At 44.6% G+C, this 14,184-nt stretch overlaps 2 protein-coding genes across 4 annotated transcripts in view; one reads left to right on the top strand and one right to left on the bottom strand.

Moving 5' to 3' along the window:
- LOC122618514 (DC-STAMP domain-containing protein 2) overlaps positions 1-14,184 on the bottom strand; it is a 24,623-nt gene extending 10,439 nt beyond the window's left edge. The window contains exons 1-9 of one of the 3 annotated variants that reach the window (XM_043795005.1): positions 13,715-14,184; positions 13,340-13,650; positions 13,023-13,283; positions 12,757-12,967; positions 12,542-12,695; positions 12,048-12,489; positions 11,778-11,961; positions 11,582-11,719; positions 11,361-11,528 (exon numbers count right to left, since the gene is read on the bottom strand). In XM_043795005.1, coding sequence (XP_043650940.1) covers positions 11,453-11,528; positions 11,582-11,719; positions 11,778-11,961; positions 12,048-12,489; positions 12,542-12,695; positions 12,757-12,967; positions 13,023-13,283; positions 13,340-13,650; positions 13,715-13,917 — 1,980 coding nt within the window. In that variant the 5' untranslated portion in view covers positions 13,918-14,184 and the 3' untranslated portion in view covers positions 11,361-11,452. Of the gene's footprint in view, positions 1-11,360; positions 11,529-11,581; positions 11,720-11,777; positions 11,962-12,011; positions 12,490-12,541; positions 12,696-12,752; positions 12,968-13,022; positions 13,284-13,339; positions 13,651-13,714 lie in introns of those variants that run through there. The other 2 variants (XM_043795004.1, XM_043795006.1) reach the window with 2 other exon arrangements.
- LOC122618513 (dynein axonemal intermediate chain 4) lies at positions 7,799-10,805 on the top strand. Its single transcript, XM_043795003.1, has 6 exons — positions 7,799-7,992; positions 8,055-8,201; positions 8,262-8,483; positions 8,541-9,982; positions 10,034-10,246; positions 10,309-10,805. Exons 1-6 carry the CDS (start codon positions 7,936-7,938, stop codon positions 10,517-10,519), a joined length of 2,292 nt encoding a protein of 763 aa, XP_043650938.1. The 5' UTR covers positions 7,799-7,935; the 3' UTR covers positions 10,520-10,805.

Raw genomic sequence — 14,184 nt, 5'->3', positions numbered from 1 at the left:
AAGAAATCTAATGTCGGCAACGGAAACAAACTAGATTAAACCAAAATGAAGCACGTCGAAGCGGGCCGAGTAGTGCTTTGGAACCGATTCCCGGAATTTTCCTTTGCGAATTTAACCCAGCCTGGGTCGAGGGCCAGCTTCTGCGACATCCAATTAGAATAGGAACCACCAGTAGCAGGGGGAACGCATCTTCGGATGGTTTTAGCAGCGGGCGCAATTAAGATATGCACTGCGCCAATTCTCCGTTTTTGGGGTTGGTCAGGTCAGTGACAGTGGAGAAGGGCCGTCCGACTGAGCAGTAATAAAGTGCTGCGAAAGAGTGGAGTATAGAAAATAAATTTGCCAGGCCACTAGCGATCATATGCCAATTGGGTAATCTAGTTTTTAGTTTAGTAAACAGACTTTCGCTGATATGGATTTGATCTTGACAGAGCTTGAAAATTGTAGGGAATCCCAAAAGCGCTCCATTTCCTTTGTAAACGCACCGTGCAGGCCCAAAAAAAGACATGCAGAACAAATAGTACATGAAGGAACTGGAAGGGGACGGAAAGGCGGGGATCTATGAATGTAAGGCCTAAGTAAATCGTTGGCAGCTGGCGGCACGATTGACAATTTGCCGCGACTTCGGACGTCTTAATCTGCAATCCGGAGGAAGAAGCCGCGTCGGAGTCCGGATTCTTGACACAATCTGCGTCACCCAGCGATAATAACAAACAATTTGTTTGTTTTGCCTATGCGGAGCAGCCAGGGAAGCTATCAGGGATCAGTGTTTCCTAGGCCTGAGTTTTACCAGTGCTTGCATTATTCATGAGCAGGGTCCCAATGGGTGCCGGTTGCAAGATACACCCACATTGGGAGGCAAAACGAGATCTTGCAGCCATTCATTACATTACATTAAAAATTGAGATACAAAGCTGAAAACAAAAGGAGTTGGTATCGTATATGGGCAGCATGAATTATGGCCTCCTCCGCTTTCCTAGACCCTTGATATTGCCAAAGCAAAAAGAGTCAGGTTCAAAAGCTGAATGTGGCATTTTAAAGAGAGGAGCCTTCATGGGAAACTCGGATGTGTTTGTTAGTCTTTCGACTATCGGATTCCCAATACTGATCCTTTGTGAGTGTAAGGGTGGACCTAAATGTTTTGAAGTGTGGGAGTGACAGTTTTGGACGGCTTATGGATATGGACGAAACCAGCGCGAGATCGGGTCGGTTAGTAATGCTGATCATGAATATATATACCTTCCTTCTACCTCTTTTATACAAATCCGTGTATCTTCTTACTAGTAGACATTTTTATTGAAAATCTTGAAATATGAATCAAATATCGTAAGAGAATAGGATCCCCATATCCGATATAGCTAACTTATACCAAGGCCACTCCTCAAAGAGAAGACTGCAACATCGGCACAAAGAGAACCGCAATAATTGCTTCACATATGGCAGTGGCATCCGTGAGATACAAATCAGCTTTGATTTCCAATACGCACTAGAAAATAATGTAGGACAGAAGCAGGAAAGTGAAGAGGGAAGTAGCTGGGTGTACATGTGTCTGTGGTTGTCACTTGAAGTGCTTAGCTCAAAAAGCCTTGTTTACAGCAGTGCTTGCAACACTTTCTCAAGAATTCGGATTGGTGGGTGAGCGCCAAACTCGAAAATCAACTTTCGATGGTAGGCAAATTCCCAGCGACGACTCTCCCTACAATGCTGTGGTGATATAATGAAGTCGCCTTTAGCCTGAGTCCGCATAACAGTAGCCGTATCAGTTGGTTCTTAAACAAGAATCTCGAAGTGCGGAATGAGACCTCCTGCGGAGAAGTTGGTCCCGAGAAGGCCAAACACAATTACCGCAAGAACCTACCCCGGCATGTAATAAAATCCGTGCCGTCTGTCACTCTCTTTGGGATGAGGCAGTGCGAGGGGCACCCATAAACACTCATTGATGTCCAGAGGCCAAGTGGATGAAGCGCGCACACATTGCAACCTTATGCTGACTTCCTCCGTTTGTACTTTCCGCTGAGGTGGCACTTAATGCTAACCCAATTCCGATTCACTTTGCGAAATAAACAAGAGAAACACTGACTTTATGGCTTGCATGGAAGAATGTTTACTGCGGATTCATTTCGGGTTACCCGGCACCCAGTGAAGTGTTTCTCAGAAAGCTTAGACAGACAGATACTTTGCCTGCCAGGCGCAAGAATAACAGACCGAAGGAAGATATACATAGACTTTTCTCTCGGGTTTCCATTCGATACACTCTGTCTCATTTTCATGACTGCGAGATCTTGTTAAACAGAGAAGAAGAAAATTTCCTCTTTGTCGTTAGTCCAACAAGAATGCGTTGGTAATTAAGGCAGTAAGCGGAGATAATGTTTGGATTGCGTTTCAACCAAGTTGACAAGGTTCAATTTTTACAGCTAAGAAGAAAGCAAAGAAGCGGTAATTATTATTGTTTTATTTATTCAACTTTTAGGAAATCATCGCAATTCCTAGTTTTGATGCTACCCCTAACTATGGAGAATACAAACTAATGTTCTGACCTATTGATTTTGACGATCAACGACCAATTACAATAATAAGCATTGGTAATGATAGCACAGCTTTTACCCCATATATCGTATAAGCGAATTTCGAAATTCAGCCTATTTGATTTGGGAATCAAATTGGGAGTACGCTATCAAGGCATTGACGTCAAAGTAGAGGGCGGAAGTTCTGGAATGAGGTATGCCGGCATGAAGGTCCCACCCCGTCCTCTTTATCAGTCGGGTGAAAGTCGGATTACTGAAACACACTGGGGCCAATGCTTGTTACCAATATATGGTTTCGTAAGCTAATGGCCTAGGTGTCAGTCACAGAAACAGAACTCTTGTCTTGCAAGGCCGATCATCAGCGTGTAAATAAATCAATCAACAGGCCATCCGATGCTATTGCCGACATTATCCATTAGCGATCCATCAGCTATGATGTATTTCCTCGAGGTTATTTTGGGGAAACTCATTTCTGATTTCGCTACTCCTTGGCTTTTAATAAACAATCCGCAATCTAAATATAGCAGATTGCACAATTTATTGCGAAAAATTCCACGGAAAAACAACTGAAAACAAAGACTGCAGAAAGAATACCTTGAAGGCTTAATCTTATCGGGTGTGCTCGGCATGTTGACATTTTATTTGCAAATATCTATGGAAGTCAGGAGGGGAACGCCAGCAAAGTACACGTATGAAAATACGCCTAAAAGCGATAAGATTAGATAAGATAAGATTCGCTTTGGGTTAAATCAACACTGTATACTTGTACTCAACTCGCATTTTGTTGCCTGACAACAACAATTAATCTTGCTATCGCTATTTTTTCGAGCAATATATCTATGTGTTGTCAGTGCATTTATGGAAACCTTTTTGGACATTTGCGAAAATTCACCTGTGCCAATAGATCATCAGACGAACGTGGAGAGAATCAAATATGGAAATTTGCAGCTTTCTGTGGCATTCCAACAAGATTCTTTGTACATTTGACAGTTGTTATTTCTAAAATAATTATCTTAAACTTATTTCCTTATTAAATTGGGATTGAGACTTTTATGGCTGTAAAATGTTTGATATGTTCTGCGAAAAGAAAAACTTCTTGGTTTTATATTTAAACATCCATAAAATCGAAATTAAGTTACAAGCTTATATAGCTCCATCCAAGCTATCAAAAACCAAGTAATCCCCAATTTACAACTCATGTCAATTTATAATTGCTCCATAAAAATGTTGTATATTTCCCACTTCACCAGAACACTAGGAAAATCTTAGCGCACTGAATTGTGCTGTATATAGCTGGCAATTCCAATTTGTCGAGACCCAAATCAGAAAGATAAGTCAACGAATTTTTTCCTCAGTCCAACTTCCCAGCGTTGCGTAAACAAAACATAGGTTGGGAATTTCGGAAAATTTATGAATCCAACATATTTGGTGTGTTCTCTTTGGCCGCCATCTCTCGCCTCTGGTTTATAAGGTCAAAGCGTGGACTACAAAAATGCAGTTACCAAACCTGAAGAGACATCAAATTGAAAGACGGGGCCAAAACGTGGGCGACCCGATACCCAAAAGATTCCGACCAAATACCCCAATTCATCCGCAATGCGAATATAAACGACGCCATCTGACATATTTGGATTAATGGGTCAGCTATAAAGGCAGAATTTCGGATGTGAAATGCTCTCATCGGAAAGTATTCATAGATCGATGATAATCTCAAAATGATGATGCTTTCGGTGTGAGATATACACATTAGGCTTATCGGAATTTACTGAATACGCATTTACAACCGGCTATCCAAAAATACACAATTTTTCCACCTCCAGATACTTCCCAATAAATCTCGGCTGCTCCGCTTTACCATAATTTAGGAGCAATTTATTAAATGCCGCAACGCTTTAGTCTGCTCAGGAAAAGCTGTCCCCAACTGCATAAATTAATTTAAGTTCAGAGGAGTGGGAAACCAGGCGACTAGAATGCGTGGCTATATTTTTTCGAGACCTCAAGAATCAGATATGTATATTCGCCATGTGCATCCCAAATGTTGCAGAAGTTCCCTGTGTGCCCCGTAGAGGTTGACAGCGCTGATTAGCATGGCCACTGGGTGCTGGGAACTGGAAAAATATTTATGCCAGCTGGGTTAAAATATCTTTGAAGCCGCCAGCGTTTCCACGATTTGTTTTTGACTTTCCACCAATTGCCTTTTAAACTTAAGCAATTATCTGATCAAATGTTAAGCGCTGTTCGCATGTAAACGCCGTTTCTAAAAGTCTCCCGAATGATGCGCAATGTTATTTTTGGGTGCATATGGAAGATAATTCAGCTGCCGTCACGTTACCGGAGAATATGTTTGGTCAGGGAAAAGAACGAGAATAAAGCCGCTGGTAAATAGACAAATAATTCTACTCATTCTCAGACAACAAATTGAGGAATTTTCAACACGTACACTTAAATTCTTCATCTTTCAGCGCACGTTTTTTCCCGGCTTTCCACTTTCTTCATATGTTGTTTATTGTGTATTGGTACTGGATACTGACCGTTCATTTGGTCTTTTTAACCGTCGCTGCCTAGGCAGACTTACGATTTATGCATAATGTTCGTAGCCAATGTCAGAGTCGCAGTCAGAGCTCATAATTTAAATGCGACAGCAAAAAATGTTGGCGCCTTCGACGGCCACCAGTGAGCTAACTGTGAACTACTACAAACTCAAAATCTTCCTCTGAGCATTTCAATTCCTGGGAGCCACGGATGAAGTGGCTCCAAGGCTCAATGACCGGACCGCTTCACCAGCTAAAAGCACTTTGGCTCGACTTGCCAATTGCCATTGAATAAATTCATAAATCACTAGAGCGTCGCCTACAAAATCCATGGTGCCCAATTTTCCAAAGTGCACTTTATAACAATAAAAGTGCAACCAAAAATTCAAATTATGTACACTGCAATAAAGTTTATATATTGGGACAAATCAAAGACATCAAACCAATAAAAAGGGGTGCTTTAATATATCAATATCGCAATAAAATAAATGAAAATAAAAAATGAAATGAATGAACTACGATTTCTGTGCCTATGGACCGGTGCACTTACAAGTTTCAGTGCATATATCGAGCACCCTGGAGTTTACATCATAAGCAATCTTTCCTTGTTTTGTCAAGGACAACTTATCCTTTGCAGCTCTGCAGGACAGCAAAGGTTGATTAACCCTTCCAGATGTTGCAGAGCAAAACAAACGGGATGAAAAGTAGAGCCAAGAAGAACAACCATCTTGCGCTTTTAAAGCACGATTCTGGCTCTCAGAAAAATTCAGCAAAAACGCTGACAAACAATGGCTCTCAGTAAGGAAACATGGGTGCTTGGGGAAAAGAACTGAGCTTGGTTCGGTGGCGTGAAAAAGAACAGAGGACAACCCACCCCGGAGAGGTTTGATTGCGGCAAGTCCTTAACACGGCAAGGACGATAGCACTTCTCACATTGACATTGAAAAATCGTATAGCAACTTCCTGGAAAAAAGAAAACAAAATCGAATGCATACAAGTGGAGAACTGATAGCAAAGTCAAAAGATACATTTCAGTATAGGCAGCTGGTCAAGAACCATCATTGAAGTTGGCAGATCAACCACCCAACGCCACCCCCGGCAATTTGTTTCACATCATGGAGCATCTGATGAATGACGTGACTCGCACAGAAGCCACCACCACCTGACGCCCCTTGCTCTCCACGGGAATCAAGCAACCAGCAGCCAGCATCCGTATCCAGACCCCTGACTTCTGCTTCGTCACGACTAGAGGTCCACCCAACCCAACCTTCCTGGCGAATGTGTTTACATAACATGAGCACATCGCGCGATTCTCTCTGCACGCATGCGGCCTTCATTAAGCTGCATTTGGACCCGATGTTCCTGTAGCCATTTAGCCACATATCCACTTAGCCGGCCCAGCTCGGTTAGCCGGTAGAAACAGTAATACAGCGTTCGTTTACGTTACGCACCCCTGCGTATCCACAATCTGTATGTATCTGTATCTCGGCTGAGTAAAATGTTTTTGCACTCGCGTCGAACCACGCAATGGCGTTTGGCATTTGGAAGAGGGCCGTTTGAGGAATTTGGCTGTATCAGATTTTACCTGCCGAACTGTATATATTTCTGAGAAACTAGTCAAACAGATCAAAACGATTTGGCAATACTACTTAAACCACTTGATTCTAAAAAATGCAAAGACTTAAAAAATATGAATAATTTTGATTATCCATGAAAAAATATTTGGAAACGGGTTTCTTAACCGATTAGGCGCACCTCGCAGACAGTCAGCAAGAAAAGCGCACACACAATATTATTTGCGTATCGATATCAGTTCCTGTCGACTAGGTTTACCTTCCAACAAGCGACCCGCTCACATCGCTTTCGATCCACTTCCTTGGATACTATCCATCCAATAGATATACCCCTCTGGACCTACCTGCGCACTTTTTGCACGGTGCAGCGTGCCGCCCGTGATGGAGTTCGCCGTGGTCGCCTTGGCGTGCATTGCCACTGAATTTATGACGTACTGCGGTGGCTGTTGCGGTTGTTTCAGCTGCCGCTGCTGGTGCCGCTGCTGGTGCCGCTGCTGGTGCTTGTCCAAAACCGAAGACGTTTGGGGTTCGGGCGGAGTATGGTCTGTTGCAACATTACTAATTGAGTTTTCTGGTACTCGGTTTTCACTTTGACACTCCATTAATGGCTCTTGTTACGTTAGTTGCGTTTTAGATTCTGTTGCTGCCGCAATTTTATATCAGGAGCGCACTAAAAAACATGCAGACCAGCATGGCGAAATCGAATCTCTAAAAATCGGAACACATCCCAAACAAAAGTACGAATACGGACGCGAGTGTGTACCAGGTTTGCATGGCTAGCGATTTCAAATCTAACTAACTCGCACATGCAACTTCAAAAGGCAGCCGGTCGTCCTTCGCCCACAGGGGGTGGCTTGGTTGGCAACTTTATCTCGGCATTATCTAACGAGCAGGCGCAGGGAAAGCTCGAAGAGAACGCACACGGGAACGAAGAGGTAGAGAGTGCTCCTGATAAGGACCACAAAGTCTTTATGTTAACGGAAATTGACTACAAGCCAACTACCAAAATATGATTCCGTTAGGTAAAAACGTTTTGGTAGGAACATTTATATATGTCGATTTTACTATTTTCAAAACTTGAAATAATACAGGATATTACCTAATTCAATTGATTTGCATTTGATGAATACATTTTAAATCTTAAAAGAAAGTTAAGTACACCATGAAACTTATGTTTGTTAAAAAGAAGTTGTAGCAGCATTCATATGTATTACAAGAAACCTGTCCCCCCAAAATAATCAAGTCACAAAATATACTTTACAAAATTGGACGAAATCAAGAGGAATACATAACAAAATACAAGTCATGTCTGCGTCAGTAAGAAATACAGTCACTAGCCAAGAATATGGGAGTATCTTTAAAGTAAGTGACTGCTGGAGAATCTAAATTGCACTTACATCTAACCAACACCCTTTCCCATGCAGTCCAGTAACATGGACAACGAACTCAAAAAGAAGTCTGTGGTGGTCACTCAGGCACAAGCCGAGGAAACTAAGGCTAAGAAGAAAGATACTACCCACTATTACAATGTGGAAACACTTGCACATCTGCAGTATCGATCTCAGATAAAGGTGAACCCAAAAGGTTTTGCAGAAAATGTTCTACGAGATCTAATTTGAACCTACCATTAGGTTATGGATAATGTCGATGGCGAGGAGGTTGATATGACGCCCAAGCCGATCCAAGATGATGCTTACGTGGAGCAGTTTATGAAGTACAACCTGAATGTCATGCACCAAATGACGAACTTCACTACAATGCTAGGCAAGTCTACGACCAGATCTCGGACGCGGTCCAGTGTTCGGGCCGGAATAGGCGGCAACAAACAGTCCATTGACGATCTGATGAACGGGGTAAGTTTATAAAAAAATTGCTGTATTATCCCTGCAGGAATCCCCATTCTCTTCTAGATTGTTTACGAAACTATTAACTGGGAACCGTACAGCACCATTGAGGCTCTCGAAGAGGCGTACGAGCCAAAGCCGTACACCAAGTCCTTTTTGAAGATTACCCTACGCAAGTCTGACTTCTTCGAAATTCACAGCCAGACGCAGACGACGGTGGCCAAGGGATCGCCCGAGGGCGACGACGCGGAGCGCGACAACCGAAACTACGAGTATCTGACAGTAGGCAAAGGCAAAATTCGCCGGCGCTCCGACAATGATGCTCAGACGGATACTCTGCTCTTCACCACTAGGGCGGTCAACACCATCCTCATAACCAAGGCCACCGTCAGCTCATACGTTTCCAACTTCGAGATGTACGACACGCTGAACAATATCACCAAGGGGTTCGCAACATCCACAATGAGTTCGGTAAAGGATCTGGCCGCGGCCCTCGCTCAGACGGAGGATGCTGATACCTTTGAGGACGACGACGCCGTTGCCGAGAAAGACAAGGTCACCGCGCAAATAGAACGGCTGTTCCGGAACCCCGAGTTCCGCAACGCCATCATGTACATGGGCCGCACGCTCTCGAGCAACACAAACGAGGCGGGGTTACGACGCTTCCGTAACTTCGACCAGGTGGAACGCTGGAACGCGGAGGCCGAGTACGTCTACTCTATGAACTTGCTCTTCCGACTGATACCGGAGCCTAGCAAAGCCGAGCGCAAGGCCGTCAGCGACATAGATTTCTGCCGCAGCAATGGTGACATCCTGGCTGTAGGCTACGGACTGTACTCCTTTTCCTCACAGCACGTACCGACCTCCGGCAGCGTTTTTCTTTGGAGCATTAAGAATCCAGGCGAGCCGGAGCGCGCGTACTACTATGATGTGCCAGTAACAGCAATCAGTTTCTCGCCATTCTTGCCATCCTTGCTCGCCATTGGTCTGTACGACGGCAGCGTCGAGGTGCGGGATGTGAGCAGTTTGCAGGACACACCCGTTGCGGTCTCTCAGCGCAGCACCTCGCCAGGCTCCTCGCCGGTGGTTGCCATCCGCTGGATCAAACAAGTTTCGAACGACGATCACGAAGCGGACATCGATCCGTTCTTGAGCCTCTCCCAGGATGGCTCCGTCACCCGCTTCCGGATTATCAAAAGTCCCTTCCTGCTTGGTTTTACCCAAATGATTCTGGAGCGAATCGAGGGGCATCCTGAGGGCATTTTCGTCCACCCCTCGTCGCGTATTCCCTGCGAGTCTAACCGCCACCCGCAGGGCCTGAGCATCACCACACATCCGCTGCACAAGGACATTTACTACGTACTGACCGATGAGGGCTGCATCCACAAGTGTTCTATAAACTATCAGCACCAGTACTTGGAGGTTCTGCGCTGTCACGACGGTGGTGTTACCGTAATGGAGTTCTCACCTTGGTCTCCCAAACTCTTCCTCACCTGCGGCAACGATTGGTAGGCAGTTGCCCCCATGAAGGGTTGCTAAAGACAGTATCTATTCTGCAGGTTTGTGCGCATTTGGATTGATGGCATAACGCGACCTCTCCTCGAACTGCTAGACGAGATGACCCCAGTGCACTGGGCCAAGTGGAGCCCCACCCACTCTACGATCATTGTGACTGTTAACCGGGAAACCGCCAACATCTGGGACTTTCGCCGTAACTTGCTTAAACCCATGTCCAAACACAAGATGGACTCCTCTTTCAACACTGTGGCCCGGTAAGCTGGTCTTGCCTTCAAAATTGGTCAAGTGAATAATGATTTGCCTTGCCAATACGCAGGTTTTCCCACTGTGGTCGCACTTTGGTCATTGGCAACGAGCGCGGAAACACGCTCTTCAACGCGCTGAACGACATGCCCTTTTCGCCCCACTTTCAATACGACGAGTTGGAGAAGGCCATTTTTAAGGCAATTGGCAACGACCACGAGCTCTTTATGGAGCTCAAAAGCATTGGCTTCTTTGGTTACCCAAACAAAAAGGCAGTTTTTTAGATAGGAAACTATGTGTTCTCAAATAAAAGGTTCGTCGGCCCAAAACCGATGAAATGTGCAAGCTTCAGAAATCCAAAAGACACAACGATCGAAGACCGATCGAGTGTCAAAGAAAACTACCCCCTATATGACAAGGTAACCCGATATCATTCGATCGGACCGGGCCTTACATTACGAGCACGAAAATCAGTTCGAAAAGTTGCTCAGTTAGGTGAGATGAGCTCCATTGTTCTTCGAGTGTGTGTGGTTAACTGTCAACGATGGTGGTCAAGTGGATAGGGGTCAATAGAGAGGGTCTAGCGATCGGTCGCTACGGGTGTTATATATTAAATAAACACTTGTGCTCACATTAGCGTGTCACATGGAATCCATGGGGGGAAAGGGGAGAATTTATTAAACAGTCATAAAGAGAAAGTCGACAACAAAGAGAAGACCAGAGATGGTCAACAGAACGTTACAGATTCAGCTCACATACGAAAACATGATCTAACAAAAATCGACACCGTACCTTCCTTGAGAACGGGATCAATCAAACAATCCGATCGAAAGGGGAAAATCCCGAAACCCCTGATAAATGACATCCTTGGGCAGCGCAATTTTCTCAATAACTGGGAAACAATTTGTGACCCGCCATTGCTGTAGTATTTAATTAATATTTAATTGCAGCCCACAAGCTCGCCAAACAATGCAGTGCATGGTTTAGGACTCCCCAAGGCGGCGGGGGGCAGGAATTGCACAAGTAAAAAAAATCATTGGCTGTGATTACGTAACTGCTAGTAAATCACTACATTTGCTAGAACTGCTATAAGCCCCACAAACTTATTTTCATGGTATAACTCACCTAAAACCATATATTTTTAATTAACGGAATATCAGGTGTTTAATAAGTGAAAATATTCCTGGTCTATCCGTATAACTTATATTCTCTCGTTTTTAGCGTTGTCCTCCACAGGTTTTTCTGAACCGTTTTTCGCTAAAAGATTCTTTTTCAGAATAGTCCGAAGAGTCGCTGCACAAGCAAAAACAATAAGAATAGTCTATTTTAACCTGGATCATACTCACTCTACTTCAGTTACGTCGGAAAAATCACCATAATCCACGGGTCGATTACACAGACAGCACTTATTGTGAGACTTTTCAAAGCATTTGCTGCAGTAAACCCCTTTGCATCCAGGAGTGTCGCAGGGGTTACGATTCGAGCTAAAAAGGGGACGTCCAACTGTTGTCCGGAGTGCGTTTAACAATTGGAGCTACTTACGGAGTCAGAGCTCGGCCACATATGGTGCACCTCTCAGTGCTCTGGCGGAAGGGGCAGCAGGAGCACAAGCAGATTAAACAGGAGAATCCGTTATACAGCCAAGTGAGGTTTCTAGTGTTCTTAACATTCGGTGTGTGGTTAAACTTATTACGCTTTCTGCGGCGAACAAACTTAAAAATGCTTACTGGAGAGAATACATATAGAACAACTTCAAAAAATTATGTACTTTCTTACTTCTATCTTCGGAAATCATGTTGTACAGAAATCTACCTCTCTCCTTGGCGCGTTCTGGATAAAAGTAGGCCATGATGAGATGGCGAGTGCGCAAAATATATGGCTCGGCCAAAAGGATCAGCCAAGCGAGCAGACAGAGTAGAAATATAATTATATACTTTGTATAATCTGGTTTTACTGGCAGCGGTAGGCAGGGATTGACGTCAAGAATGCTTTTTTGCGTCAAGGGGCGGAAGGCATTAGCGATTCCTCGCATTACATCGGCCACAAAGCCCCCACCCTTTATCTCTAGGTCGACGTAAGCGGGCACCTCCAAGCCAGCCTCTTGGTGGCCATGAAAGGACATAGTGGTCAGCAGCCAGAACAGCCCATAATCCAGGAAGCAGATCGCAAACAGCTGAAGACAGGTTGTGGCCATGAAACAGGCGTTCTCAACAATAGACACGAACTCAAACAAAGTCAACCGCAAACTAGTAAGCTGCAATAAAATATTTGTAATATAAGATAAGGGAAACGTAGAAAAACCGTACCTTCATATACTTTGACCTTTCAAGCTGTTGAAGGGGTAGTAGTGGATCGTAACCGTGCTTTTCGTACCGCCGGTCGATATCACTTAGAATCTTGGTCATGAAAACATTCTGAAACTGCCGGCTGTGCATGTATCGCAGGTAGAAGATGGTGGCTCTGGTGGAAACAACTTAGGCATCACCCACTAAATTAGTAAGATGGTCAAGCTCTTACCTACTTTAAAAACACAGTAACCACCATGACCCAGCACAGAATGTCCACGAAGCTGCTTAAGAAGATAAACGACGACAGTCTCTTGTTAATGTCCTGTATAATTTCCTCTCCCACGTCCACCAGGCTCTTCGAGTTTGTGTCGAAAAAAAATTCGTGCTCGAAGGTGATATTGGCGTCGAACATTTCCTCGATGTGCCTCACAAATTCGCGGTAGCCTACGAGTTCGTACACCGAAATAATCAAAGTACGGACCGTGATATACACTCTTACGTTCTAAGATTTTATCAAGGAGACCCCAGCTGAAATCCCAGTAACCGCTGCAAAAAACATCGATGATTTTTGCGGGGTAGCAGAGGGCCAGAAATAGCTTTGTAGCATGGCAGAGTGCCTTGAATACGCCCATTTTTGACTGGCACCTGATCATAGCTTGATGCGCCGTCTTTTTGCAACGTGCCCAGGGAGTGCCCATTTCTGTGTTGCACAGGTCCACGATGGATTTCAGCCAAGCGGCGCAGTTCTTAAGGGTTTCAACTATAAAAATTAATCAACAGGGTAAGCTGCAGCATTTCTTGATGCTAAATACTTACTAATTGCAACTAAGTGGTCCTGAATGCGTAACAGTACTACCATGGCCAGCTTAAGCACCCGACGCACTTCCTGCAGCAACAGATCCACCGCCAGTTGGATGGCATTCACCGGCTCCAATATTACGTCCAACATCTGGCCAAGCGCCTGTCTCAATAGCTCCTGTCCGCAAGCGAGGCTTCGGAGCATCACCTTCAAATTGGATACAATGTTGGCCGTAGGCCCGACCGCGGCCACGACAAAGGCGAGGCTGATGAGGAACGCCCTGCCCCTAGAGCTGCACAGCGAGGGAACGGCTAGCGTCAAGATGCACCTGGGTCAGCCAATTTGGGGGAGATTAGCCACAAATCTTTTCCACCTTTTTAAACAGTACTTACCTAACGGGACGGCTGTAAAAAAACGCCAGAACAAGCGCCACGGGGAACGCGTAGGTGAGGTTTAGACTCAGAACCAAGTATCCCAGCTGCCACCAGTTCCATGCAAGCGTCACCGCGAGGCCGCACAGGTAGCCGACGATCACGTACGGTGCCACCAGCTTGAATGTCCAGATAGCGCCATAGCTGGGCTCACTTTCTTCCATGATTTTCTTTCGTTCGCTTTTGTAATTTATTTGTAATTTTTATCACAACACTCGGAATCGATATCGATATTTCCTCTTGGCGCCCCACTTAGTGTGACCATTTAATATGCGAGCTTTCATCGTTATCGAAAACAATGTGACCCTTCTCAAACCAAAAATACCATTTATAAGCTTTTGGCTTATGTGCGTACTTCCTTGAGTACTGTAAACTTAAGTCGCACATAGATGGTTAGAAATTTCTTTTCTTAATATTTTTGCATTTTTATT

The sequence above is a fragment of the Drosophila teissieri genome, chromosome 3L (assembly GCF_016746235.2).
Source record: "Drosophila teissieri strain GT53w chromosome 3L, Prin_Dtei_1.1, whole genome shotgun sequence".
NCBI lineage: Eukaryota > Metazoa > Arthropoda > Insecta > Diptera > Drosophilidae > Drosophila > Drosophila teissieri.
This window is presented reverse-complemented; position numbering and strand designations above follow the sequence as displayed.